The 25,270-nt window shown below is 35.1% G+C and overlaps 2 protein-coding genes across 3 annotated transcripts in view; one reads left to right on the top strand and one right to left on the bottom strand.

Annotated features, from left to right (window-relative positions):
- Positions 1-24,703, bottom strand: part of LOC134274082 (DNA-directed RNA polymerase I subunit RPA1-like) — a 31,732-nt gene extending 7,029 nt beyond the window's left edge. The window contains exons 1-28 of the mRNA XM_062756329.1: positions 24,590-24,703; positions 22,187-22,357; positions 21,800-21,927; positions 20,208-20,424; positions 19,747-19,933; positions 19,120-19,381; positions 18,850-18,993; positions 18,314-18,454; positions 17,908-18,128; positions 16,441-16,573; positions 16,279-16,362; positions 16,022-16,160; positions 15,691-15,805; positions 15,202-15,310; positions 14,979-15,062; positions 13,854-14,003; positions 13,627-13,746; positions 13,249-13,460; positions 12,827-12,911; positions 4,083-4,283; positions 3,760-3,888; positions 3,244-3,384; positions 2,241-2,425; positions 1,727-1,856; positions 1,475-1,579; positions 954-1,172; positions 539-594; positions 160-327 (exon numbers count right to left, since the gene is read on the bottom strand). Coding sequence (XP_062612313.1) covers positions 160-327; positions 539-594; positions 954-1,172; positions 1,475-1,579; positions 1,727-1,856; positions 2,241-2,425; positions 3,244-3,384; positions 3,760-3,888; positions 4,083-4,283; positions 12,827-12,911; positions 13,249-13,460; positions 13,627-13,746; positions 13,854-14,003; positions 14,979-15,062; positions 15,202-15,310; positions 15,691-15,805; positions 16,022-16,160; positions 16,279-16,362; positions 16,441-16,573; positions 17,908-18,128; positions 18,314-18,454; positions 18,850-18,993; positions 19,120-19,381; positions 19,747-19,933; positions 20,208-20,424; positions 21,800-21,927; positions 22,187-22,346 — 4,025 coding nt within the window. The 5' untranslated portion in view covers positions 22,347-22,357; positions 24,590-24,703. The remainder of the gene's footprint in view (positions 1-159; positions 328-538; positions 595-953; positions 1,173-1,474; positions 1,580-1,726; positions 1,857-2,240; positions 2,426-3,243; positions 3,385-3,759; positions 3,889-4,082; positions 4,284-12,826; positions 12,912-13,248; positions 13,461-13,626; positions 13,747-13,853; positions 14,004-14,978; positions 15,063-15,201; positions 15,311-15,690; positions 15,806-16,021; positions 16,161-16,278; positions 16,363-16,440; positions 16,574-17,907; positions 18,129-18,313; positions 18,455-18,849; positions 18,994-19,119; positions 19,382-19,746; positions 19,934-20,207; positions 20,425-21,799; positions 21,928-22,186; positions 22,358-24,589) is intronic.
- On the top strand, positions 4,998-10,285 carry LOC134274077 (B-box type zinc finger protein ncl-1-like). Of its 2 annotated transcripts, none has more exons than XM_062756323.1 (2): positions 4,998-5,089; positions 8,226-10,285. In XM_062756323.1, exon 2 carries the CDS (start codon positions 8,231-8,233, stop codon positions 9,890-9,892), a length of 1,662 nt encoding a protein of 553 aa, XP_062612307.1. In that variant the 5' UTR covers positions 4,998-5,089; positions 8,226-8,230; the 3' UTR covers positions 9,893-10,285. The 2 variants fall into 2 exon arrangements, with proteins under 2 accessions (XP_062612307.1, XP_062612306.1); XM_062756322.1 differs by lacking the exon at positions 4,998-5,089 and adding an exon at positions 7,974-8,080.
- Positions 24,704-25,270: the final 567 nt, after the last annotated feature.

The raw sequence follows: 25,270 nt of genomic DNA, 5'->3' as shown, positions 1-25,270 counted from the left end.
ACAAACAGTAAGAATTGTGTGCAACACTAAATTGTAGTAACACCTGCATTTATATCACATAGTTTACAACTTCTTTTTTGTGAAATACTGTAAATACAAGATTGTTCTAGCATGGATTATCATAACAAGCTGAGTTATCACATTGCTTCTTTCACTTGCCTTGCTTTCTGTAAATCACTTATTTTCTTTTTTATTTTGTTCAGCAAGTTCCTAATATAGGTATTCTCCATAAAATGTAGAATGGATGAAGGGGTAACATGAAGTCTCTGTTTATAAAACTCGGGCTGAAGGAAATTAAATCGGACCTTGAAAACTCTAGATCTCTGACTGAAATACAAAAAAAGATATTAACAAGAAGATATAACTGTGTAAATCTTCGGAAAATGAAAACTAAACAGTCAGCAATTGCTCAACTTTTATTCTGCTCCTTTCATATAAATTTAAAAATAGTTTAAAGATTTTATTGATAAATTTTCTATTTGAATAGATATATGTTTTGTGAATCAATTTCTTCAATAATGGTACATCGATATATTACCTTTTATTTAATTCACAGATAGCAAGGTACTCATTCACTGTTACTTTTTCCAAAACCTTGAGAAATAGAATCAATAATTGTCAGTTTTGGGATATCATAGTTCAAGTGTATCGAAATCTTGTATTTCATGAATTCAGATTTTGCTGTTTTTTGTCTTCTCTTGGTCTCTTTAAATATATCAATAACATGTAAAATTTTAAATTTGTCTCATCTTCATTAAATACACCATCATTTCTCAACCTTTGTGTCAAAATACTTCAAAATGTGTTTACAGGGAAGTAACTCTGGTATTTCTAGCCTTGATTGCTCCTAGTTTGCAGAAAAGTATTTTATATTAATTTTTCTTTCTTGACTTTTACAACTAATCCAAACTATTCTGAATGATACTTGAAGCTATGAGTCCCCCCCTCCTTACCTCTGACAAGACGACCTTATTGAACTTTGTCTGCAGACTTTTGGCTTTATCCTGACACTGGGCAAGGATTGGCACCTCCATGGAGGGGGTTTTGATTTTCTCTGAAGCCACCATTAATATCTCCACTAACCGGGGAATACCCAGGGTTACGTTCATTTCACCTCGACCCGCAAAGTGAAACGTGTTCAAGGTCATCTGAGTGGAGGGCTCTCCAATAGACTGTAAAACATGCAGTAGCTCAAATTGATATAAATGTTCATATTGCATATTTCTTAAGTTAAGGTCAAGAGAAGAAAATCTAAGTTATAAAAACAGAAGGTAAATAAGAACATTGTTTTGTTTAAAAGTACATTTCTAAACAGACAAGCAGATGGATAGATTCAGAAAGCCTATGGCACATCAATGGCAAAAAGATTTACACTTATCAGATATAAAATCTGTTTAAGGACATCTGGTGTTTAACAAATCAGACACAACCTATGAACCTGTTAATGTACATCTCCGTGTACATTACCCTTTACCTGAGCACACAGAAGTCCAACTGCTTCCCCAGGCTGACAGAAAGATTTCTTAGCTTTATCACACAACAACCTCATAAAGTTCTTCTCTGTTACTGTACTGGTTAGCTGCAGAATAAGGGGAAATCTTTTATATCATTACAGTGCATATAAGCAATTTTCCAAGCAAGTTCAACAGAGAATCTTTTCTGTTTCATTAAATACCAATTAAATAATACATAGATTTAATATATAGATGCATTAACTCATTCTTACATTTGGGAGTTCATTTTTGCCGTAGTCCTGAATTTTCTGAAGGAAGCTCTCTGGAAGAACACCATTATACTGGAAAGGTCTGTACATACTTGTGACTGGTTCAGGGGCTTTCTCATCATATTTCATGTATCTGCAACATGTGTAATACTTTAACTTCATCTCACTGAATGTACTAGGGGAGGCAATTCATAGTGTTTATCAATTTGTATACTCTTACTGCATGCAGTTTTTTTTCAAAGAAGATCTATAATGACAATCTTGGCTTTCAATTTTTCTTAATCATGTCCACTCAAAAGGAACCAAGAGTCTTGACAAATTACACATTACTTTGTGCCATATATGAAAGCACCTACAATGACATGCTTGATTCTGTAGATAGAGATAAAATAGAGAGTTTACAAAAGATGATATCAGATAGTTCACTTGAAACTTTGGCTTGGGTATTTGATAAATTGAGAGAACAGTGCCATTTTTCTACCCTTTGCAGGAGGGGAACAGATCTTCCCTCCGTTACCTCTCTTTCTCTGCCTCCTCCAGAGAGCGCCATCTGGTGATGACCTCCAAGGCCCCTATACTCCTCCCATTCTTGTCCAGAGTCATGTGATCCAGGTCCTCTTCAGCAACAATGTCTTTAGAAAATTCCAGAAAGGCTGAATGTCTTCTGCTTCTCTTACTGTTTGATTTCTTCCACTTCTTTATCTGGTTTGCATCAACAAAAACAATTAATTTCTGTATCTGAAATATTGATACTAAAAAAACATCAAATCTTGTACTGTGCCTTTGATCTAGCTTCGAACTTTGACATAAACATGGGGTGAAACTGGCCAAGAATCTTTATGATTACTTGGGTATATTGAAAAAATGTTTTTTATGTAATAAACATCCTACTACACTCAGTGTAATAAATCAGTAGCTCTCTAAAGCCTTGAACCCTTTGACAAGTTTATTATTACCCTATTTCTGGGACTAATCTGCAGCCTAGATATCTAGCTCACACAGAAGAAATTAAAAAAAGAAATTTCCAGAACATTTTAAACTCAGTTTTCAACCTTTTTTTCAGTGATTTAGGGAGGTCATTGTTTGCACAAGCTTGAATTTTACTATATAAAGAAACACTGTTAAAGTAAATTTGTAATTTATGGCTTGGTAAATGGTTCTAGAGAACATTTTAAACATCACCTCTCTGTATTTCTATTTTTTTCTCTTTGCATGTCATTTACAAATAAAAATGACACAAGCTCTTGGCAAATGAATTTGAAAATGATCAGCAACTGTTGAGAGAGGTAGAGAATATTCAAACTTTTATGGGGGACAAACAATGGTCAAAAACATGACTCATTTTGCCTAAAATTTCCAGTTTTTGAAACAAATACAGAAACAAAGAGTAAACTTGCAGAAAAAACAAATGTGTATGTTTTGTAACATTTACAATTTTATCCATTGAGATGTAGCACTCAAAATTCCAGACAACCAAAAAATTGTTCCACTCTCTTTTAATCCTTCTGGGAGAAAGTTACCTTTTTCATCCTCTTGGTGATCTTCTTATCACATGCCTGATCACTGCTGCCGACTTTACTGTTGTCGAGAAGGAAAGGAAACTGTTTTGGAGACAAAAATCCACACTTGGACACATCCAACCCATCCTCACCATAGTAAAACTAAAGAATATCAACAGGTAAGTAAAATATCAAATCTGTGTTAAGATGATACTAGAATTTCCTTTTAAAGACTTGTTAGTACAAATATATACTGTCTCTCCCCTCCTACCTGTTCCTCTCTCCCCTTCTCTAACTATACTTCTCTCCCACCATGAAGTCTATATGTACAATGTATAACTCTCCCCTCCCTACATGTTCCTCTCCCCTCCCTACAAATACCTCTCCCCCTCACTACCTGTTTCTCTCCCAACTCTCTACCCTTATCTTTCTCCATTTCCTATCTATTTCTCTCTCCCCCTATCTTCCTGCACCTCTCCACCTTCTTGCCTGTACCTCTTTCCCTTCCCTATCTTACTATTCTCCCCCTCTCCCTACCTGTATAACACTCCCATCACTGTCCCTCACTGTCATGTCGTAGTTCACCATTACCCCCTCCAAGTGTTTAATGAGGCATCTCTGAAGATAACCACTTCTACTGGTCTTTACAGCAGTGTCTATCAATCCCTAAGAAGGAAGCAAAAATGCCAAGAAGAAATCTAATTTGTCTACAAAAACAAAACAGTTCTTAAAAATTTATCGTTACCAAAAAATTGTTTTGAAATTAATTATTTTTTATAATATCAAAAAATCATTACTAACAATGAGGAATTACTAATACCAATTTGATGTAGATTAAAAGCAAACAAATTTTTTTTTACCTCTCTCCCTGCCATACAATGGAAAAAGTATTCCTGAGGCCTGATTCCAGTCAGAAATCTACCAGCCACAAACCCCCCAGCCCTAGGAGAAGTATCATAGGACAAGAAAGAGGGGAGAGTCTTTCCACTAAGCATCAGAGGGGGTCGTCTCCCTTCCAACTCAATCTGCCCCAGTAAACCTGAGATCTGCATGCAGTTGACCTGTAATGACAAAGTTATACATGATTTAAACTTATTACATCTGTAATTTAAGTTAGAGCATGCTATGGGATAATTTTAAGAAAATTATCTCTGACCTTGACCTTTGATCAATTGACTTTTAAGTTTAGGGAGCTTTTCTCTAACTATCTTTCATCAAATGAATCAAAGATATAATTAAGGTTTAGACTGAAATATGTGTTTCAGTAAATCATATACAATGGATCAAAAATAAGTTAAATTTCACCTTGACATTTTCAAAAAATTAACTGAGGACCGAGTCATGGCATATCTTCTAATAAAAAATAATATGCTTTTTATCTGATATTTCTTAGCTGTAAGATATGAACATGACAAAACTTTTATAACTTTCAATCCCAATGACATGATTTTTTGTTCAATGTAATAACACTTCTCAAGTCTTAAGATATCTTTGGGCCTAGAAAAAAAAAACATTTGAAATTTCTATTCAGTGATATATTTGCTTCTCTGAATCCATGTAAAATTGTGTAGAGATTCTCACTCGTTTCCAAAAACCATTTTAAGGTAAAATGTGTCTGCCTCAAAAACGTAAGAAATTAAAATTGCAAATCTAACTTCATATTTACCGAAACAAATGCTTAATTGTATTCAAGAAGGAATTCTTTAAATCTCTACCTGTTATATCATTTAAAAAGGGACATACAACTAGCTACTTGTGCATTGTTTACTTTAAAACACCATGCAGTTATCGACATTTCAGAAATAGCAGTTCGACACTGAGAGAAACAGATAGAAATTTTTCATACCTGATGTCATAAAATTCTTTGGTATGTATTTTATTACTGACTTGATTTTTACTTACATAGATATGAAAGTATGTTGTACGTTGACTTAACATTTAATGTCTATTTCTGAAACCAGCCCTGGGATTATGAAACTTTTTAAAGCTTTTAAAATAAAAATCTTAATGTTGTGCTGAAATTTTGTACAAGTCAAATGGTAGAGAAAAATATATTTATTAATATTGTATCCCAAAATGCTGTTACCTGCAAATTTAGAGATTAAGTTGAAAATGAATAAACATCTTACAAGTGGTTTAAACTTTAATATAATTCTTGATTCATGATCCTAGGGCCTAGCTGGCTTAAAGTCCAAAAAGTCATTTTATAAAACCTGTGCAATATTTTTACTCTGACTATAGTTTTTTTTAATTGTTTTAAGCCAAAGTTTTTGAATATTTTTCCCCCCAAACTTCTTGTAAATTGGGGTCAATAAAGTTTTCACTGCAGCTTACAATTTCTAAAAGACATGACAAGTTTATTTAACACAGACTTCCAATATAGAATAACTTTTGTTTAAAGGTTCTTGTATTTCAACAATCCAACTCGGGTATGAGCGTGACAGCCAATTCAAAGTTTAAACCTTGACAAGGCTAAATCTATTATCAATGTACATAAATGAGAGAGGCAAACTTGCTGCAAAAAATGCTTAAGAATATGCATTCTTATGTAATCTATTAAAAATCTTCAATAAAACCGGTTACATAAACAGAATCTGATACTCTGTAAATAGGTGATTGTCTGTTGGGACAACTTAACACTGAAACTTGAATATCCTATTTTGCTAAAGTCAACTCTTCACTTAATGTACAAGTGTTTGTAACAATTAAGCATTCTGAGAGTGTTGCATAAGTTATTCTAGTCCCTTACCAAGATGTATAGTCTAAATCACTAAAAAAGAACAAGGAAATAATTCCTTAAAAATCTTTGATACTGATTTTACAGTATTTTTACTGTAAAACCACATATTTTCTTGGGGTCAAATTTAAGAAGTTTGAGGAAAAAATATTGGTTTGTTGGAGAATGAGTAGTAATCAATTAGAAAATTTACAATTCCTGGTGGACATTAATTTGTGGGTCCCTCCATACCTTGCAAACTAGATCTGCAACTGGCCAAGGTACTAGTATATTCTCATACTAAAACTGAGCTCAGTTTCTGCAAGCTTGAAGTAAACATGAAAGTTCATAGAACTATTCAAAGTGGGACAGACACTGAAACTAGCCAACACATGGATGGAAAAATAGAAGGAGAGAAAATCTATAGTCCCCTATAGTTTCATTTCTAAAGAACTTACAGTTATCCATCCATTCATTCACCTGTAGTTTACATCTTGAATATTACTTAGACTAGCTAGCTGCTGTATTTGAAGTTTACCTTGAAAACATCTAATATAATTGCATAAATAGACCACAAAAAAATCATTGATTAGCTGTTTAATACCATCAAATAATCAATTACCCAGTAATGAAATAGTCTCATTTAGACATCCTTTACACTAAAACAACCTGATTCTATATAGAGGAAATATTCATTTTACAAAAATCAATGGAATCAACAAGTCATATGAACATGCAGAAATAAATTAACTCTAAGTGCAAGTGTACAAAATGAAAATGTTTTTCCAAACTGTTCTAATATTAATGCATACAATTATTGATTTCACAACTCCTGACTACTCATGAATTGCAACTGAACATTTAAAGCAATGAAAGGCTTTAAAAGGAGTAAATAAAAAAGAGAGACAATTTGGAGGTCCACTGGGTATAAGGATCTGTCCAATGTGAAATGTTTTATCTATTGTGCATTACCTGTAACTAAATACATGTATATACATCATCAGAGACAGGGATTCTCCCATTTCTCAAAGGAACAAGGTATGATACTAATTTTTGTCATATAAAGTCAGGTAATTGTTATTTAACACCTCAGATGTGAAGAAAACAGAATTGACAGATAGTAAACATTTGCGATTTATCAAAAGCAGGTATGCTAACCACTTCAAACATATTTGTAATGAGTTTTTATAAACTCATTTGTAAAAGTGTTCATTATTATATGTTATTTAGGTAACTGTTGCTAGTTTTCTTGACAAGCTGTAAAAATTTGAATGATGTGTCTGTGATTCTTTATATCTGTACTCCCTCTTTCATCTGAACTTTCATACAGGGGCATACTTTAGTTGGTCAATGACCTTTAATCTTGTATACAGGGTATGTACCTTGATATTTTTAAATGCTATTTTGTCTTGTTTAACTGGTGATTCAGATATCCGGATGCTTCACTTATCCGGACAAATGGATTGGGAACCAAAGCGTCCGGATAAATGAGGGTCCACTGTACCTTGATATACAATGAGGTCTCGGTCTTTATCCCGATTAAAAATGGGTCATAGTCTGCAACAGTTTTAAAATAATGACCATGGTTATAACAATAAAGATAGGCAAAAAAATCCATCCCTCCTGTCTTAAATATCTGGCATTAAAAAAAAACTTCACTTAACATGAAAAAACTAATTTATTTTAACATTTTTTTTTTATATTTCAATTTTCAAATTACATGAGATTTGAATAGTTATTGACAAAGTACAAACAATGTATGGCTCATATCAGGCTGCAATTTGAGGCACAGAAGCACAAATAAAGGAAGTTATTTACAAGTATTTGTATTGACCCCAATTTTAAGGACACCTGAAAGATTCTGTATGACCTAGTTAGTGATTACAGATAAAGAAGTAAACTGTCTCACTGAGCACTTAACAACAGGTTTCTGCTTGTCTGTTTACTGACAGTGATAGTCAATGAAAAAATATAGGTAAAGCTATCAGATTCCAAAGGGACACTCAAGCATGTCTTGATAATAAATCATTCAGACCATTTAAATCAGAGTGGTGATAAGTTCTCACACAAAAAATGAAATAGATAAAAGGGGGCCGACTGAATTACTTCATTACCTGCTTTGAGAGCTTGCTGCACTGACAGGTATTTTTTTAAAAAACAACAACAACAGACGGTGTAGTTTATAATTTTACCAGTTCTTTTGGAGTGAAAACAGATGTTTATTTTTTTTTCAGGTAAATTTACAAATTATTCAATATCTTCATCAGGTGACAATTATATTTTTCAGGTTGAATGACAGATTATCCGATGGCGTCAAAAGTTTGTGACCACTGCACAAAGAAGGAGGTACAGCTCCACTGCATAAGCTGTGAACATAAATTATGCAAAGAGTGTGTGGGAAGCCATTCTATGATTGAATCACCGCATGCCCATAAAATCGTGAAATATGCTGAAAGACATGCACACACTCCTCATCCATTCTGTTTGGCCCACTCCAAGAGCCACTGTGATGTTTTCTGCAAAGACTGTGATATCCCCATCTGCTCCGAATGTCAAACCGGGGTTCATGAAAAGCATGCAACAGAGGAGCTCCCAGAGTCCTTTCATTCCAAGAAAACACAAATTCTGGAAGATACCCATGCTCTTGAGGAATCTCTTCTTCCACAATACAATCAAGAAGAAATAATCACAAAATCTAAAACAGCCAATCTTACCTACAGCTACACAGCTATTGAAAAACAAGTAGAAATTTTCAAGAGGAAATGGGTGGAGGAAGCCACCAGAGTCTTCACCAGACTTGCCAAAGAAATGCACAGTTTTAAAGAGGAAGACATGGCACCCCTGTACTGCCATGAAGACAAAATCAAAACAGGGATCCAAGAAATGCGCAAGGACCTGGAAAAGAACCGAGGAATTCTGAAGATGGGTAAAGTGTCCAAGATAATGGGCTACACATCGAATATAGACAAATTCAAAGAGCTGCCTCATCTGGATTTAGAGCCCAGTCTCCCAACATTCCTTTCCAGTTCTGCAAAAGAAAATGTCTGGCAAGTTCAGCTGGATGACCTTCATTCATTCCTTGTACCACCTACATATCTCACCTCCCTCCAACTTTCCCCAATATCTAATAAAGTATTGGTTGACCAAGTTGTCGTGATTGCCACTGTGAAAACCCCTTACCACACTATCAGAGATTTAGCCTGTGCAGGGTTCAACAAAGTATGGGTGAACCCCATGGGCGACTATGAAGATACAGAAGTATCACTGTTGGACATTTGTGGTGATAAGCTTGAGTCTGTGACTGTTGGTTCATTTTGTAATGGTCTTACCATGGACCCCCATGGAAGATTACTCTACTCCGAGTTCAACAATGTAATGGTCTTTCAAAATGGGGAGGTCAATACTTTACTTGAAATGCCTGAAGGATGGGAGGGCATGGGTGTGTTTTGTTCCAAAACAGGGAATCTATTTGTCTGTCTGAGAAATGAACAAAAAGAACACAAGGTCGTAGTGTACAAGGACAAAACGATGAGCAAGGAGTTCCAGTTTGATGAAAATGGCAAGAAACTCTACCAAAATGGAGAGTACATGCTTTTTCCGAGGGAGAACATCAACGGAGATGTCTGTGTCGTTGACCACAACAGCTATACAGTTACGGCAGTGAGCCAAAAAGGCAAACTCCGATTCAGGTACGACGGGAAAGCGGCAAAGCTTCCAAAGCCTCTCAACACCAACGACATAGTCACCGACTCCATGGGTCACATCATTCTGGCAGACGAAGGCAATGACTGCCTTCACATCATCAACCAGAACGGTCAATTCCTGAAGTGCCTTACGATTCCCGGTCTGACCAAACCTACTGGACTCAGTCTGGACACTAGAGGGCGCCTCTGGGTGGGTTCTCAGAACAATGGTGACATTAAAGTCATTCAATACACAAAGTATATTCAGTAACAGACCTGACCTGATTTGTGAACCAGGAAGATTGTTTTTGTGATCATATTACAATGTTTTTGTGATCATATTACAACACTTTTCTATATTTATATCTCTGTTTCATAATATACCACAAAGTGGACAAAAGAACTTTTGTATACTCGAGAAGTTTGGAATACCTTGTGTTACGTAATGCCTTTTAATGTATTGAAAATACATGTACCAGAAACTGATAATTTGACAGTCAGATCAAAATCTTGTATATCTAAGATCTTATCTCTTCTAAAGTTTGTTCTATATATCCAGTCACTCATTAAATCAAATGTATATAATGTAATGCTTTTTCATTTCATAAGGCAAAATTGTAAGATGTGATTCAGACAGAAAGGGACAATTAATAAATGAAAATGAGGTCATGTTTTTTCAGTGCTTTTGACACTACATTTATGAAGGCAACTGAAAATTTTAAAACAATGCTGGATAAAATCTTAAGCATAACTGGAAATTCTATTTTTAAATATTGTGTAAATAAGTAAAATATGTTGTAGATGTGATCTTACTATTCTTAAAACAAGAGGCCCATGGGCCACATCGCTCACCTGAGTAACTTTGGTGTTGCCGTTCTTTAAACCGATTTCCTCCTTCGTAATTCCTATTGTGGCCTAGTCGTACCAAACCCCCCTCCCCCATGTCACAATTTTAACAATTTAGAATCTACACTACCCAAGGGTGCTTCCACATAAGTATCAGCTTTTCTGGCCCAGTGGTTCTTGAGAAGAAGATTTTTAAAGTTTTTTCCCCTATGTAAAACTTTGATTCCCTAATTTTTTAACAATTTAGAATCTACACTACCCTAGGATGTATCCACATAAGTTTCAGCTTTTCTGGCCCAGTGGTTCTTGAGAAGAAGATTTTTAAATTTTTTTCCTATATATTTCTATGTAAAACTTTGATTCCCTATTGTGGCCCCGCCGAACCCCTGGGGGTCATGATTTGAACAATTTAGAATCTACACTACCCAAGGATGCTTCCACATAGGTTTCAGCTTTTCTGGCCCAGTGGTTCTTGAGAAGAAGATTTTTAAAGTTTTTTCCCATATATTTCTATGTAAAACTTTGATTCCCTGTTGTGGCCCTGCCCAATCCCCGAGGGTCATGACTTGAACAATTTAGAATCTACGTACCCAAAGATGTTTCCACAAAAGTTTCAGCTTTCCTGGCCCAGTGGTTCTTGAGAAGAAGATTTTTAAAGTTTTCTCCTATATAATTCTATGTAAAACTTTGATCCCCTTTTGTGGCCCCGCCCGACCCCCTGGGGATCATGATTTTAACAATTTAGAATCTACACTATCCAAGGATGCCCCATAGGTTTCAGCTTTTCTGGCCCAGTGGTTCTTGAGAAGAAGATTTTTAAAGTTTTTTCCCTATGTAAAACTTTGGGGATCATGATTTTAACAATTTAGAATCTACACTACCCAAGGATGCTTCCACATAAGTATCAGCTTTTCTGGCCCAGTGGTTCTTGAGAAGAAGATTTTTAAAGTTTTTTCCCATATATTTCTATGTAAAACTTTGATTCCCTATTGTGGCCCCGCCCGACCCCCTGGGGATCATGATTTTAACAATTTAGAATCTACACTACCCAAGGATGCTTCCACATAGGTTTCAGCTTTTCTGGCCCAGTGGTTCTTGAGAAGAAGATTTTTAAAGTTTTTTCCTATATATTTCTATGTAAAACTTTGATTCCCTGTTGTGGCCCTGCCCAATCCCCGAGGGTCATGACTTGAACAATTTAGAATCTACGTACCCAAAGATGTTTCCACAAAAGTTTCAGCTTTCCTGGCCCAGTGGTTCTTGAGAAGAAGATTTTTAAAGTTTTCTCCTATATAATTCTATGTAAAACTTTGATCCCCTTTTGTGGCCCCGCCCGACCCCCAGGGATCATGATTTTAACAATTTAGAATCTACACTATCCAAGGATGCTACCACATAGGTTTCAGCTTTTCTGGCCCAGTGGTTCTTGAGAAGAAGATTTTTAAATTTTTTTCCCATATATTTCTATGTAAAACTTTGATTCCCTATTGTGGCCCCGCCCGACCCCCGGGGATCATGATTTTAATAATTTAGAATCTACATACCCAAAGATGCTTCCACAAAAGTTTCAGCTTTTCTGGCCCAATGGTTCTTGAGAAGAAGATTTTTTAATGACCCCAACCTATTTTTGTCTTTTCTTGATTATCTCCCCTTGTGAGGGGTCTTGGTCCTTCGTTTTATCAATTTACACTCCCCTTCACCCAAGGATGCTTTGTACCAAGTTTGGTTAAAATTGGCCCACTGGTTCTTGAAAAGAAGTCAAAAATGTGAAAAGTTAACAGACGGACGGACGACGGACAAAATGTGATCAGAAAAGCTCATTTGAGCCTTCGGCTCAGGTGAGCTATTAATATGACTGCTAAATATCATACTGCATGAACAATAAACTGGAAGACTTTGGAAAACTGGTAGCCTTTTTCAGAGCTACATCTTGACAAGAACTTTGGTGGCAAATAGTAATTAATTATTTGCCTAATTTAATTTGCCCTGATCAAAGTTGGGGTACATATCATAATTGCTTGACCTCAAATTTGATCTTGAAACTTAATAGAAATCATAGTCGCCGATTCCAAATAAGTCATTTACATAAGAAATTTTCGAAATAATAAATGTTTTGATGGAAATTAAAGAAACATGCTTTTTTTCTAAGATTCATTTATCTCAGTGACTGCTTAGCCATTTGTTTTTGAAACTTTAAGAAAACTGTTCATTGTATTCTTTAATACCCCCTAAATTTGAATGAGTTGCAAAATTTTGTTGCAAAATAAATCCACAAATCAATGGTTATAATATATGGGTTCATCGTAAAAGCAAGATCTCTTAAATTAGAATGAAATGAACAAATGTTTGTTATACTTACGGATGACCCTTTAGCACCAGACTGTACCATCAACTGAAGATTGTTTGCAGGGAAAAGCTTCTCTAGGCCTTTTGGCATGCAGGCACTGTTAAGTAATCAAAACAAAATTATTACATAATCATTTTTAACATGGTACAATATAAGTAAAAAACAATCTAATATGACAGCATCTAAAACTAACTTTGATGAAAACATTGCACTTCAACACAGCTAGGTAACAAATATTATGTTAAGAATCTGAGAAAAGCCTTATCTCACAACAGCATTCTGTATGTGGTCTGTACACTTACCCCACTATAGCGTTCTGTGTGTTGTCAGTAACTTTCCCCACTATAGTGTTCTGTGTGTTAACTTACCCCACTATAGCATTCTGTGTGTTGTCAGTAACTTTCCCCACTATAGCGTTCTGTGTGTTAACTTACCCCACTATAGCGTTCTGTGTGTTGTCTGTTTTGCCTTTCATACAGAGGTCCAGCTCCCTCAGTCTCCTGTCGTTCTTGTCAAACTGAGCGTCCATCATGGCCTCCCTGATCGTCTCCTCCTCCTGCCAATCATCCAGTCCCAGGGCCTGGGTTGCGACTTCTGGCCCACATTTCCCAGACTTCTGTATTGCTTTCCTTCTTTTTTGGTCTGCCTGTATACATGAAATTCATGAGTTAATTTTTATGCTGTGTTTTTTTAGCTGCAATGCAAAATTTGACATCCACTCCCTCCTTTTAAAAAAAAATAAGCTGTTAGTCTTGTTCTTCTACTTCACCATTTAATTTCAATATTAATTGTAGAAAGTAAATAGAACTCACTTTATGTGTGACCAGGATATCTTCTACTCCCAATGAAAAACTCCTGTGTTGCTGCAAGAAGTTCATGAAGAGTCTTCCCAGACAGGAAAGCAGGCTCCCGGCCACCTCTCCTCCATAAAGCTACAATCAACAGATAAAAAGATCAAAACTGAACAAAATGACTACATGTATAAGAGAAATTTCATGCTGGAATTTTTCTGAGTCTTTTATTACAGTAAAATACAGACCTCATAACAACAATGGACCAGTCCATAAGGAGTGTTGCCATAGTGACCCTTGTCTAGGACACCACAGAGAAGCTCCGAGCCCCTGATGATCACATGACTCTCTCCCATTTTGTCTATACTCTCGTGTCGCTGTCGATGGTGTATCCAACTCTACAAAAAAAAAGTAATGTTACAAAATACAAAACTTACATATAACAGTTTATTGTCAAACTGACTAAATATCTTTTGAAAATTATTTTCCTTAGAAATTTAAAACAATCATATTTGCCATTGCTAACACTGAGTATTGTAAAATTTGCATTTGTAAACTGGCAATTAAGTTAAATGACTGTTTCCAAAACGATTAAAGACAACAGTTTTAAATTCATACTGTAAAACGAGAGTATTTGGCGCACTACTAATTTTAGCGCTTTTGGCGCAAGAGCCCCTGAGTGCTAAAATTTATTGTGCGCTATAGGATTTCTAAATATTATTTTTTGTGTGTGTTCAAAGCTTTTACATAAGTACATGTAAACCGGAACGCGCGATTACGTAATGTCGAAGGGTCATTAGATTTTATATACACACTAGTACTACACATGTTCGGAAGACATTAACACCTTCAAAGTTTGGCCTCTCGGCGTGTCAATCATCTATCGCCTCGAGGTAAACAATGCAATCAAGCATGGTGATTGAGCTTGCAGACAATACCTGTGATTAGGATTACCGTTTTATCTAAGTAATTTTCTGTTGATGCATGCATTGATTTAATATGATTTAAATGAGTAAATACTCCATTTCTTTTAATTGAAAATAGAAATAAAATAAATTTTAACATTGTGCCACACGTGATAGCAACACGTACCACAGTAAACTTAACGAATGTTTACTGATATACGGGAGTACTAATGTGTTTCCGTGCTTGACTAACCAAAAAGTAAAATACATGTGTGGATAAAAAAAACAACAAAATATCACATTTATATATTTTACTGACAAGTACAAGTGCTAAAATTTATTTGCGCAAATGCATTCCCACTTGCGTTTGCGCTAAAATACGTATGCACCAATTTTTTTCGTTTTACAGCATTTATTTTGTATAAAAGAGCATTCTACCTAAGAAAAGGTGAGGTAAAAAAAAGTTACCTTTTCAGGAATTTTAGATTTCCCAGTCAGATTAAGCTTTTCTCTCTGTTTGGGGATAATGTTGTGAAGCAGAGTGGATAAAACCTATCATATAAGAGAAAATAATACTTGTCCATTTCTACATACAACTCTCAATACTGATACAGGAGTTTCTTTCTGATCACAATTTATTCATAACACCAATTCATCTTGAGAACTTAGAAGAATTTCCCTGACCACTAACCTGTTTTCCTGACCAGAGAGGACATGGTTTGATCATGGCTGGGGGCAACAATTTGATCGACCCTCGCTTGTCTACCAGTGCCATATACACAAGCTGACAGTATTCATTTCTAAATTTAGAGTACTTTTTTTAAATTTATGAATACTGTAGATCACTTAATTTTCATGACACCTTATTTTAGCGAGATATTCATTGCCTCTTTATAAGTGAGACAAAATTTTCACGAATTATGGTAATTGTTCTATATATTCTAAAGGAATACTTACATACGCAAGAATGATATTTTTGTGAGCACACCGTCTCGTGTAATTAAGTGAAAATAAAGTTCTCATGAATAAAAAGCGATTTACAGCGTACATAATGAAAAAGATTTCCCCAATTTATTTTGAGTCTGGAAAAGCACAATAAATTTCCTGACATACAGTAATAAACTTAATATACCCGGTACAATTTACAGGTAAATATATTATGTAGAATATTTTAACTCACCTGTTGAAGAACCTCCCCCTAATGGTCAGAGACACACCTGAGACCATGTGATCCTGGATTAATCCAGCCAGAGGAGTGCCATCCTTAGGGACCAGATACTGATAGTCTGTGCAGGCTGAAAAAAAAAAATCAAATTTCAATTAGAAACCAGATGTTTTATATAAACACATCATCCTTAGCATGTCTAGGAACTCCACTTCCCCTGTTTGTCTTAATAATAATTTTATTTTCCCATACATGACCTACAGAAAAATCTGACCTTTTTTTTTCAAAAATCTATATGTACTTGGACAATTACCACAGCAGCTCTGCAAATGTGGAAATTATTTACCAATGGTATAAGCCTCTGCCCTGCCCAGTTGAGTTTGTGGAAAGTGGGCATTCATCTCATCTCCATCAAAGTCTGCATTGTAAGCCTTACAGTTGGCATAGTGTAAACGCAGAGTTTTCTCCCCTGGTAGAACTCTTGCCTATAATAAGAGAGTAGAAGGGTTCATTTTTAAAGAAATTCACTGTTACGTTGCTTCTCTGTTTTGCACATTATAATCATTATAAGTAGCATTTAATGGTCTCTAGGCAGTCTCTTACTTTATGGGCCTGTATACTGGGTCTATGAAGAGTAGGTTGTCTGTTTATCAGCAATACATCTCCATTCTTTAAATGGCGGTGAACCTTAAAAATAAAAGCTAGTATTTAACTGCAAGTTTAACACACCAAGAATTGCAAGAATTATTCAGTTTTTTTACTTACCACTTTGCAGCCATTTTGCTGCTGAGGATCAGTTAATGGGGTCAACAGTTGCTTAGCAATAGCCTCTCTTTGAACTTTCTCTTTATGATTTAAAATCATTTTGCTTCCATCAGGCATTTCTATCAATGAGGCCCTGTTACACAAAATGTAGAATAGCTAAAAATGGAATTGTGAGGTATTTTTTCTGCATCTAATAGGAATGATACTGTTCAGAGGGGAAATACGAGGGCTGTTCGGAAATCATTGAGACAATTACGTTTACTCCATACAGGACGAAGATAATTTCATGAAATTTCATCAACATTTTATAAAGAAAGAATAAAGCACTTAGGCAAAATTTTTAAATTCCTATGATAATTAGATTAGTTTCGGTGAAATAATAAACATGCATATGTCAATCGACCTGAAGCAGCATCGCTACGTCATTTAACGTTACGTTAGCCGCAGATGGTTTCGAATGTGAAACGATCGGGAAGCGTTTAATACTCTTCCTTCGTGTTTGTTATTACATATAACATTACAAAAATCAAACAGTCTCTTTTCTTAAAATATTCTTTTAAAATGTATGCTGTTGCTACCCAGTGAAAATGTTCAATTATGGGAAAGGATGACTTAGAATCACGCAGTGCCAATTTTATGCAACGCGGGTTTAATACCGTAACGATATCAATTCTGTACGTTATATATCATGGTCGTCCAGAGCTTTTAATTTTACTCTGGTTAAATTAATTGTAAAAAAAATGTATACCAATGAAATAACAAACCCTAACACATTATTTTTTCTCTCATTGTTATTGTTTAAGCAGGTTTTTCAGTCTGAAAAAGAGTTCTACATTGCGCTACACAAAATTTTAGGTATGCTGGCTGCTCCACCCTTGATGTCCAAATCCATTTTGTCATTGTTAGCAGATTTCTCTACCGCACTTATTCTTTTATGATTTCCGTATTTCTGATCAAAATTCTATCAAAGTTTCAGAACATGAATTTGAAAGAAAGGTAAAAAATTATACACTTAAACTGAATTATTTTCTCTCTTATTATGGGTACACGAAGAGTAGAACGCTGGTGTTAAATATTTTCAATATCTGATTTCGTGACTGCTCCGGGTATTCATTCTATTGACGCATTTATATACCATTGTAGAGAAAGTATTTTATATTTGTAAAATATTTCTTGCTTTTATTAATTCTTAGAGTATGTCAAAGGTATATGTAAATTTTCACGGAGAGATGTTCATTAGAAAGCAAAATAACCCAATGTTTCAATAATTTTTGAACAGCCCTCGTAACTTGTGGAAATTCAAATCCCTTTATTTTCATTTTCTACATAAATAGCTATGAATTTTAGAAACAATGAATAATTTATATCTTAAGGTCCTTCAAGACATCCTTAACCTTTGCCTGAATTCAAACTATCATGATTTCTATAAGGATCCACAGTATGTGAAACAGTATCTAAACTTCATACCCTGGATAGCTGTTGGGGCCATTAATGACAGCTTGTCGTAACTCGTGGACGTTCCATGGTGTGACTGGTTGTGGAAATGTCAGCTTCTTGGCAAACACTTCAGGGACTCCGATTTCATTTGTACTGATACAGGGATCTGGTGATATAACGGAACGGGCGGCAAAGTTCACTCTCTTCCCCATCATGTTCTTCCTAAACAACCCTTCTTTCTTCTCTAGTATCTGTGAAATGGGAAATTACAGTTATCAAACCAACTCACATATATTTTACATCAATGCTTATAACCAAATGCCAAATTTTTATTGGTTCACAACTGTAGTTTTAAGTTCATCTTGGAAGCAATGCAGCTTTCAATGATCTTTCCAGTTGAAAATTCTGCAACATGCTAGCATTATTCAATACTGACCTGTTTGACTCCTATAAGTTTGTCCTGAGCCAATTTGTCTGCGTCTCCATCTAGAATACAATTGACCACTGTCTGTAGTTTTACCCAGGCATTCTGTAGCTTCTCATTCAAAGTGGCTCCTGGAATCTCTGTTACAAGTGTCTGTCAAAAATAAAATCTTATTGAATTGTGCTCACCCAGTCAATTAGAACACAGTTGTAATGATAAAGATATTTTTCTCAATAACTAAGCACAGTTTCTCCCACTAGTTCACCAATTCTTTTTTGCAGCTAAAAGTATTTCTTAAAGATATGTTGTTGAAGTGAATTCTCCATGTAAAACTACTCTTCTTTTTTGTATATGGATCTTGCATGGATAAATACAAATAAAACCATGAAAAAAAAATTACCAGGTAACCACACATACAACAACTCGCCTTTGTCCAATACAGATCTCGATTTTAAGAACAAATAAAGAATGAAAAAGAAACAGTTTCATTCATATGTATATAAGCCCAAATTATTTTTGTGCAAGTACTGTACTATCTCTAAACTTACTGGTTCAATTTCTGTCATTTCCTTTCCATCCTCTTCAACTGATTTCAAGGACAAAATTTTACGAATCAAAGCTGAACCTTTCAAAACATTGCACAAGTTCATGGTCTGGGGATTCTCAAATTTCTTGTCTCTCAGTGAAGATACCTGGAGGAAAGGAATTTTTTTCAAAATTGTATTTATATGCAATTAAAATTGAAAAGTTTTCCCTGATTCACGAACAAAGATTTAAAAAATATACACATATTACACCCACAAAACAAAAGTTCTTACTGGTCTAAATCTGGAAGGTGGCACTGGTATAATTTCAATGAAGAAAGCATCTGTTGGATAATCTGCCCCTAAATTGGACAGGAAGTGAAATAGACACTTTAGGACCTGGCCGTCCTTCTGCCACACCTGTCTGAGGTGATCCCTGACATCAGCTGAGGTCACATACACCTGTTTACCTGTCACCTGATCCTCCTCATCACCCTCCTCCTCCCCATAGTCATCTTCCTCTGTCTGGGTGACTTTTTTGGGCCCTGAAGGTGTTCTGAAAGGTAACAGTGATGATATGTACTTTCAGGTTCGCAAACATCATAAATGGATAGGCCTACTGCATATGTGGTTGGACAGTTTCCATTATATTAAGGGAGAAACATGCCAATGTGCCTTACATTTAATACAGTGTATATGAATGTACCTAGCTCATTGTAATGTTTCCTGATTCAGAAGTTATGAGGAAAGACAAAAGTTTTCAAAAAATTACAGAATTCCAGATTTTTAAACAAGACCAAAACAACATGCTCCCTGATCATTGATCTTGGGGCATACAAAAATGTTCCAATTAAAGAACATAAAACTGACAGCCATAAATTGTTATGGTTATTATATAATATGTCCATGAACAACACTCACTTTGTCTTATTTGGGATGATAGTAGACAGCATTATCTTGGCATTCTGTGTTTTCCTCAGCGGCAGTCTTTTGGCTTTACAGTGAACACATTTACCTTTCACTGTAAAATGTTCACTGAGAAAATCCTTTCTTGCAGCATTCTTACAAGCCTCTACATTCTTCACATTGTTGTCTTGCTTTGCTGTACCTGTTCAAATACACTATAGAGTGAAGTATTCTATGTGGATGATGTATGAAAAAATCACTGCTGTATCCACTGTTGAATTTTGGTATCTTGAACACCAATATCTCAAATACAATGGATATCTGGAAGTGATTCGGAAGTTCCAATCCCTAATTCTTTAGGCATTTTACCCAGATATCTCAAACCTTTGGCTATCTCGAAGTTTTTTCTTTTCCGAGTTTGAGATAACAAAATTTGACTGTATAAAATTTTCCTACATCCCTTGAAGAAAACTTACTGTTGAGTTTGTTTAGCACCATTTCATTCAGTAGCTCCAGTATCTTCTCCTCGGCAGAAACGTCGTATTCTGAGATCAGATGTGTTAAGTATTCATCAACGTCTGCCACTTCCGACAGAAGTCCATGCTCCAAAAGACGAAACTTCTGAACCAGCACAGAGGACTTCAAGGAATGGACTGCTAGTCGGTGGCACTCAAAGCATGTTCCTTTCAAAACCTGAGGAAATTCAATGTATGTCGATCAATAATAGTCAAATGTACAGGATGAAATAAAAAATATTATACATGTTAAAAAATTTTATTCAATGTAAATAAGTCACATAGAAGGATTGAAAGTTTGGCAACTTCAGTATATCATAAAAATGGAAAATTTGACAACCTACTACAGTGAAACTTCTCCAAACCGGCCCCCCTGGAAACCGGTTCTCCCTGAACATCGGCCAAATTTATAAGTCCCGGCAAAATTCTTAACATTTCTTTACACACAAACTCTCATAAAACCGGCCACCCCTGAAAACCGGACACCGGCCACTTTTCCAAGAACAAAAGTTAAAAAACATAGGAAATTTCCCCTCATCATACCGGCCACTTTTTTATTGCAAGAAATTTAATTGTCATTGGCCAGAGGGGTAATAATGACCGACCGGAGGTGTGAAAATAGCCTACCCACGAGAAGTCAGAGGTGTGAAAAATTGAATATGGCCTCATAAGGTTTTCTATTGTTTAGCCGTCTTGATGGGGTAGTCATCGTGCCAGACTACGTAAATGGCCAGTCCAAGCTGTGCACATATGATTAACATTAATTAAACTTGAATTAATTAGATATCAAGCAACTAATGAAATTAAATCACAAAAAGAATCAACAAATTATCGCACGCCATATTGCATCATCCTTTTAAATACACATAAGCGGCCTTAAAATTGGGTACTGTTAAATAATGTTAAGAAAAAAAAATTAATTAAAATGTTTACCAAAATATACATTTCATGATTAAAATAAGAGAAGTTTTGCTCAGAAAGGCTTTAATTATTACTTGTAACTGAAGTACAAACATTTGTTTAATGACGTAAGCGATACACAGATACACATGCAGTATTCTGAATAGACTTCAGTTAAGGTAAAGAGTCTGGTTTATTTCTTCGCATATGATTAATAAAGTAACTTTCCATGTTTTTTTCTGTTCTTTTTTTTTCTTATTTCTTTTCATGAAAATCAACATGTATGTCGAATTTATCATCACTAATAATAATTTCCTTTTTTTAGACCTTAATATATATTACGTGTCTGCCGATAATTAATAATATGTTGACAGATAATTATAACAGACACCATTTTTCCTAGCATCTGTCATAGTTCTGCATTTCTTCAGTATGTTAGATTCTCGGGAAACCGGCCACCCCTCCAGTCCGGCCATTTTATTCAGTCCGGCAGCTGGCCGGTTTAGAGAAGTTTTACTGTATAGTGTAGCAATGAACAGTGACTTTTATAACAAGACTGTGAAAGTTAAAAAGTGGAAATTCTGGAAAAGTTGATTCGTCAATGTTTCCACTTGATGTAAAAAAAATCCCACCTTTACAGTATCCCCCCTTACCTGATACAAGACATTGAAGAAGACTGGATTGTACATGGGTAGAGGTAGAGTGATGTGACCCATGTGTCCCGGACATTTGGCCTGTCCCAGACCACATGTCTGACATCGTTCATCTCGATCAGTAGGACCTGTATAATCAAGTATCTCCCATATATACCTCATCAAAATACAACAAGTACAAGAAGCACTTCTTTATTATTAATAAAATTATATTATTTTAAAAAAATGTTTGTATATTGGATATTTAAATCACAAAGTCAGAAATTATTATGAATGGCAGTTGTTTTAAACAAAAAAAGGATCCAAACTGAATATGCAACTTAGGAAAAAAAAAGCTATAATTGCTTAGGAATATATAAATTAACATTTCTCTAATCAAGAACTTACCTAGCTTTGGATCATACAAGCCTCCAGAAGTTGGATGAAGAAGGCTGTCAAATGTCTGAGGATTAGTGATTTCCTTAACACTCAGTTCCAAAATATCACTTGAGTTGTAGGAATTAAAGCTAACACCTTTCAAGACATGCCTTGGTACATTTGCTTCCATTTCTACTACATCTACAATGGAATGTACTACTTATAAGTACATTTGGTTTTCTTTATCTGATCATGTTCAGGTGGGACAAAGCTTGATCAGTATATCAGATTTATACCAAAATTGCTTTTTATTGATACAAATATCTTCATCATCAATAATGATTATATGGAGTTAATATCTAATAAACAGATACCATATAATTAAACAAGGGAATGCATATCATGCAAAAAATGACATCCAAAGTGAGCAGAATACTATAAGTACAAGTGTGGCTGTAAATCAAAGGTTTTTACAATGCTTGGATCTGTAGCTCTCTGGTTTGTCTGTCTGATTATTTTCAACCAGGCAGCCACAACTCTGCTCCTAATGTGATGGCTGACTTCTTCTATTGAAGCAGTCAAACAACCCTAAATTTTAGTCTGACCATTTGTTAAGTCACACATCTGAGTTTTCCTTAATAGCGTCTGACAGTAAAAAAATAAACTTTAGCTCAATTCAAAATGACCAGCCAACTATAGATAGTTTTCGATAGGCCAGATTTCAGCAAGAGTTATTTCCCCTTGGCCGCCATACTGGAGGTCCAAATGCTCATATTCCTTCATTGTTCAACCAATTTAAAATTTTTAAATTTGCTATTTTGAATTAGAAATCATTATTTTTCTGAAGTATATAAATCTTAGGAAGCCCCCTTTATTTAAAAAAAAATTATTTGATAAAAATTTTCCACCAAATATTTCTGCTATATTTTCTTAAACTTGGTAAGACAACAAGGGAAAATCAATGAGTCAACCTCCAATATGGCGACCAACGGGAGGTAACTTTCGCTAATTCAGGCCTTTAGAAAACTATCTATTTACAGACATATAAATCTTTAAACTTATAAAGCTATTGATGTTCAAAAGTTGCTGGCGATTAAAATGACTAATCTACACTACACAATTTCAGTTGATTATGTTGTTACAGCTGTAACAGTTTGGGCCACAGATATCAGCCTTGAAAGCTTTAAATAGTTGGTAGAGCACCTGGCTAGAGATGCAGGGGTCCCGGGTTCGATTTCAAGTCCATTCATACATTTTCTCTTTTCCTGTTACACAGCTAATCTACATCAATATTTTGATCACCTGACTATATTGGGTAAAAATACTCAGGTTTTAGACTTATTTCGTCTATCTGATCAGAACGTAGGGCTTGCTACATGTGTGAAGGGCCACTAAAGGTGCTTATCCTGCCTTTAGTAAACATATGGAAATTTCAATGGTCAACATGGTCAAGATGGATACTGTATTAAAATCATCTAATGCTGCCTACCTACATAACATTTAGCTGCAGATCTGTAGCGTTATGGTTTTATATATTTGTCTTTGATCATAACGCTACAGATCCCATAGTGCAAAAAAGGTGCAATTTACGGCACAATATTTTTTGCGCTCTTTTGGGGAGAATTTCTCCACTTTCTAGCAGTGGTCAATCAACTACCTTTCAACCCCTAATTCTTGACACATTATTTAACTAATCTGTATATTTTATCGATCTCCCAACCCTTTATGGTCGTCTCTACAAGTGATAAACTTGCTTGATTAAAATTATTTGTTATATTACTGAAAATTCACTTCAAGCAAGTTTATTGCCTGTAGAGACAACTATAAATGGTTGGGAGGTGGATAAACTGTACATATTGGGTACAGAATGTGTCTAGAATTAGGGAATGAAAGGTAGTTAATTGACCGATGCTGGAAAGTGGAGAAATTCTCCCCAAAAGAGCGCAGAAAATATTGCGCCGTAAATTGCATCTTTTTTGCACTACGGAATCTGTAGCGTTATGGTCAAAGACAAATATATAAAACCATAACGCTACAGATCTGCAGCTACATAACATTGTAAATGCACCTCCTGGACTCCTCCATGTGACCTACCCACTACACATCAAATTAATATGCCCCCTGAATTTCCACAGGCCCTGTTCACATATTCGCTGTTCATTACCTTTCCCTTCTTCATTTCTCAGTGTCCCATTTACTGTACACCAAATAGTTAAACAGACTGTTTATCCGCCAGAGAATTCTTCGATGTAATTCTCAAAAAGTTTGCATACAAGGCGATTAATTAGCTTAAATTGCTTTATCATATTGTCAAGTGAAAAACAATATTTCAAGTTAGAGTAAACACTTGTTAAAATCGAAATATACATTGGATTTCAAGATTTGGAAGCTTTTGAAAAATAGATACGATCTGAAGAAAGAGATAACACGTACCGTCAAATGACTGTCAAGAGCAATTTTCTTAAATAAAACTTCAGTATTTTGATTATTCACATGTGCTAGAATAAATCGACTTCATATCCATTTTCTACATTGAAGTGATTTCATTCTTCAATTAAAGCGTAGAAAAGATTAAGACATATTCGTAATATCATCATTAAGTCGTTCTTATTTTAGTCGATTATTGTGAATAAAGGACTGTCATGCTCACCTGTTATTTGTATGCAAATGATTCACGAATTTTTATTAGTGATATCAAAGTTTAAAAATGTGGTAAATAAATTACATATTATTTTTAAAACATGTGGCCCATGGGCAACAGCAATCACCTGAGTCACACTACACCTTCTTCAGAAATGAAGATTTTCACTGGATTGTTACGTACCCCATCTACTTAAAAAATATTGTGCCGTTCTACTACTCAGCCTTAACAGTAAGGTGACATGACTAAGAAAACTTGATTATATAATTTGTTCCCTTTTACAATAACACGTACACGCTTGTAAATTAAAATGAAATGTGATTCAGGATTTTAGCTCAACACGTCGTATACCCAAATGCAAATGTTCACAAACCTAAGAATGCCAGCATATTAGTGAAGTTTATTTTCACCTTCCTTTCCTTAATTATTTGATTTTGATTTTTTTTATTACTATTCTCACATAAATCTTTGAA

The sequence above is a fragment of the Saccostrea cucullata genome, unplaced genomic scaffold (genome assembly GCF_032062105.1).
Source record: "Saccostrea cucullata isolate Sc308-1 unplaced genomic scaffold, CSIRO_AGI_Scuc_v1 ctg497, whole genome shotgun sequence".
Lineage (NCBI taxonomy): Eukaryota > Metazoa > Mollusca > Bivalvia > Ostreida > Ostreidae > Saccostrea > Saccostrea cuccullata.
Note: the sequence above shows the minus strand (reverse complement) of the source record. Positions and strands in the feature narration are given on the sequence as shown.

What these genes read in the sequence shown, in the direction of transcription:
- LOC134274077 (XM_062756323.1), top strand. Translation starts at nt 8,231, where the DNA reads ATGACAGATTATCCGATGGCGTCAAAAGTTTGTGACCACTGCACAAAG.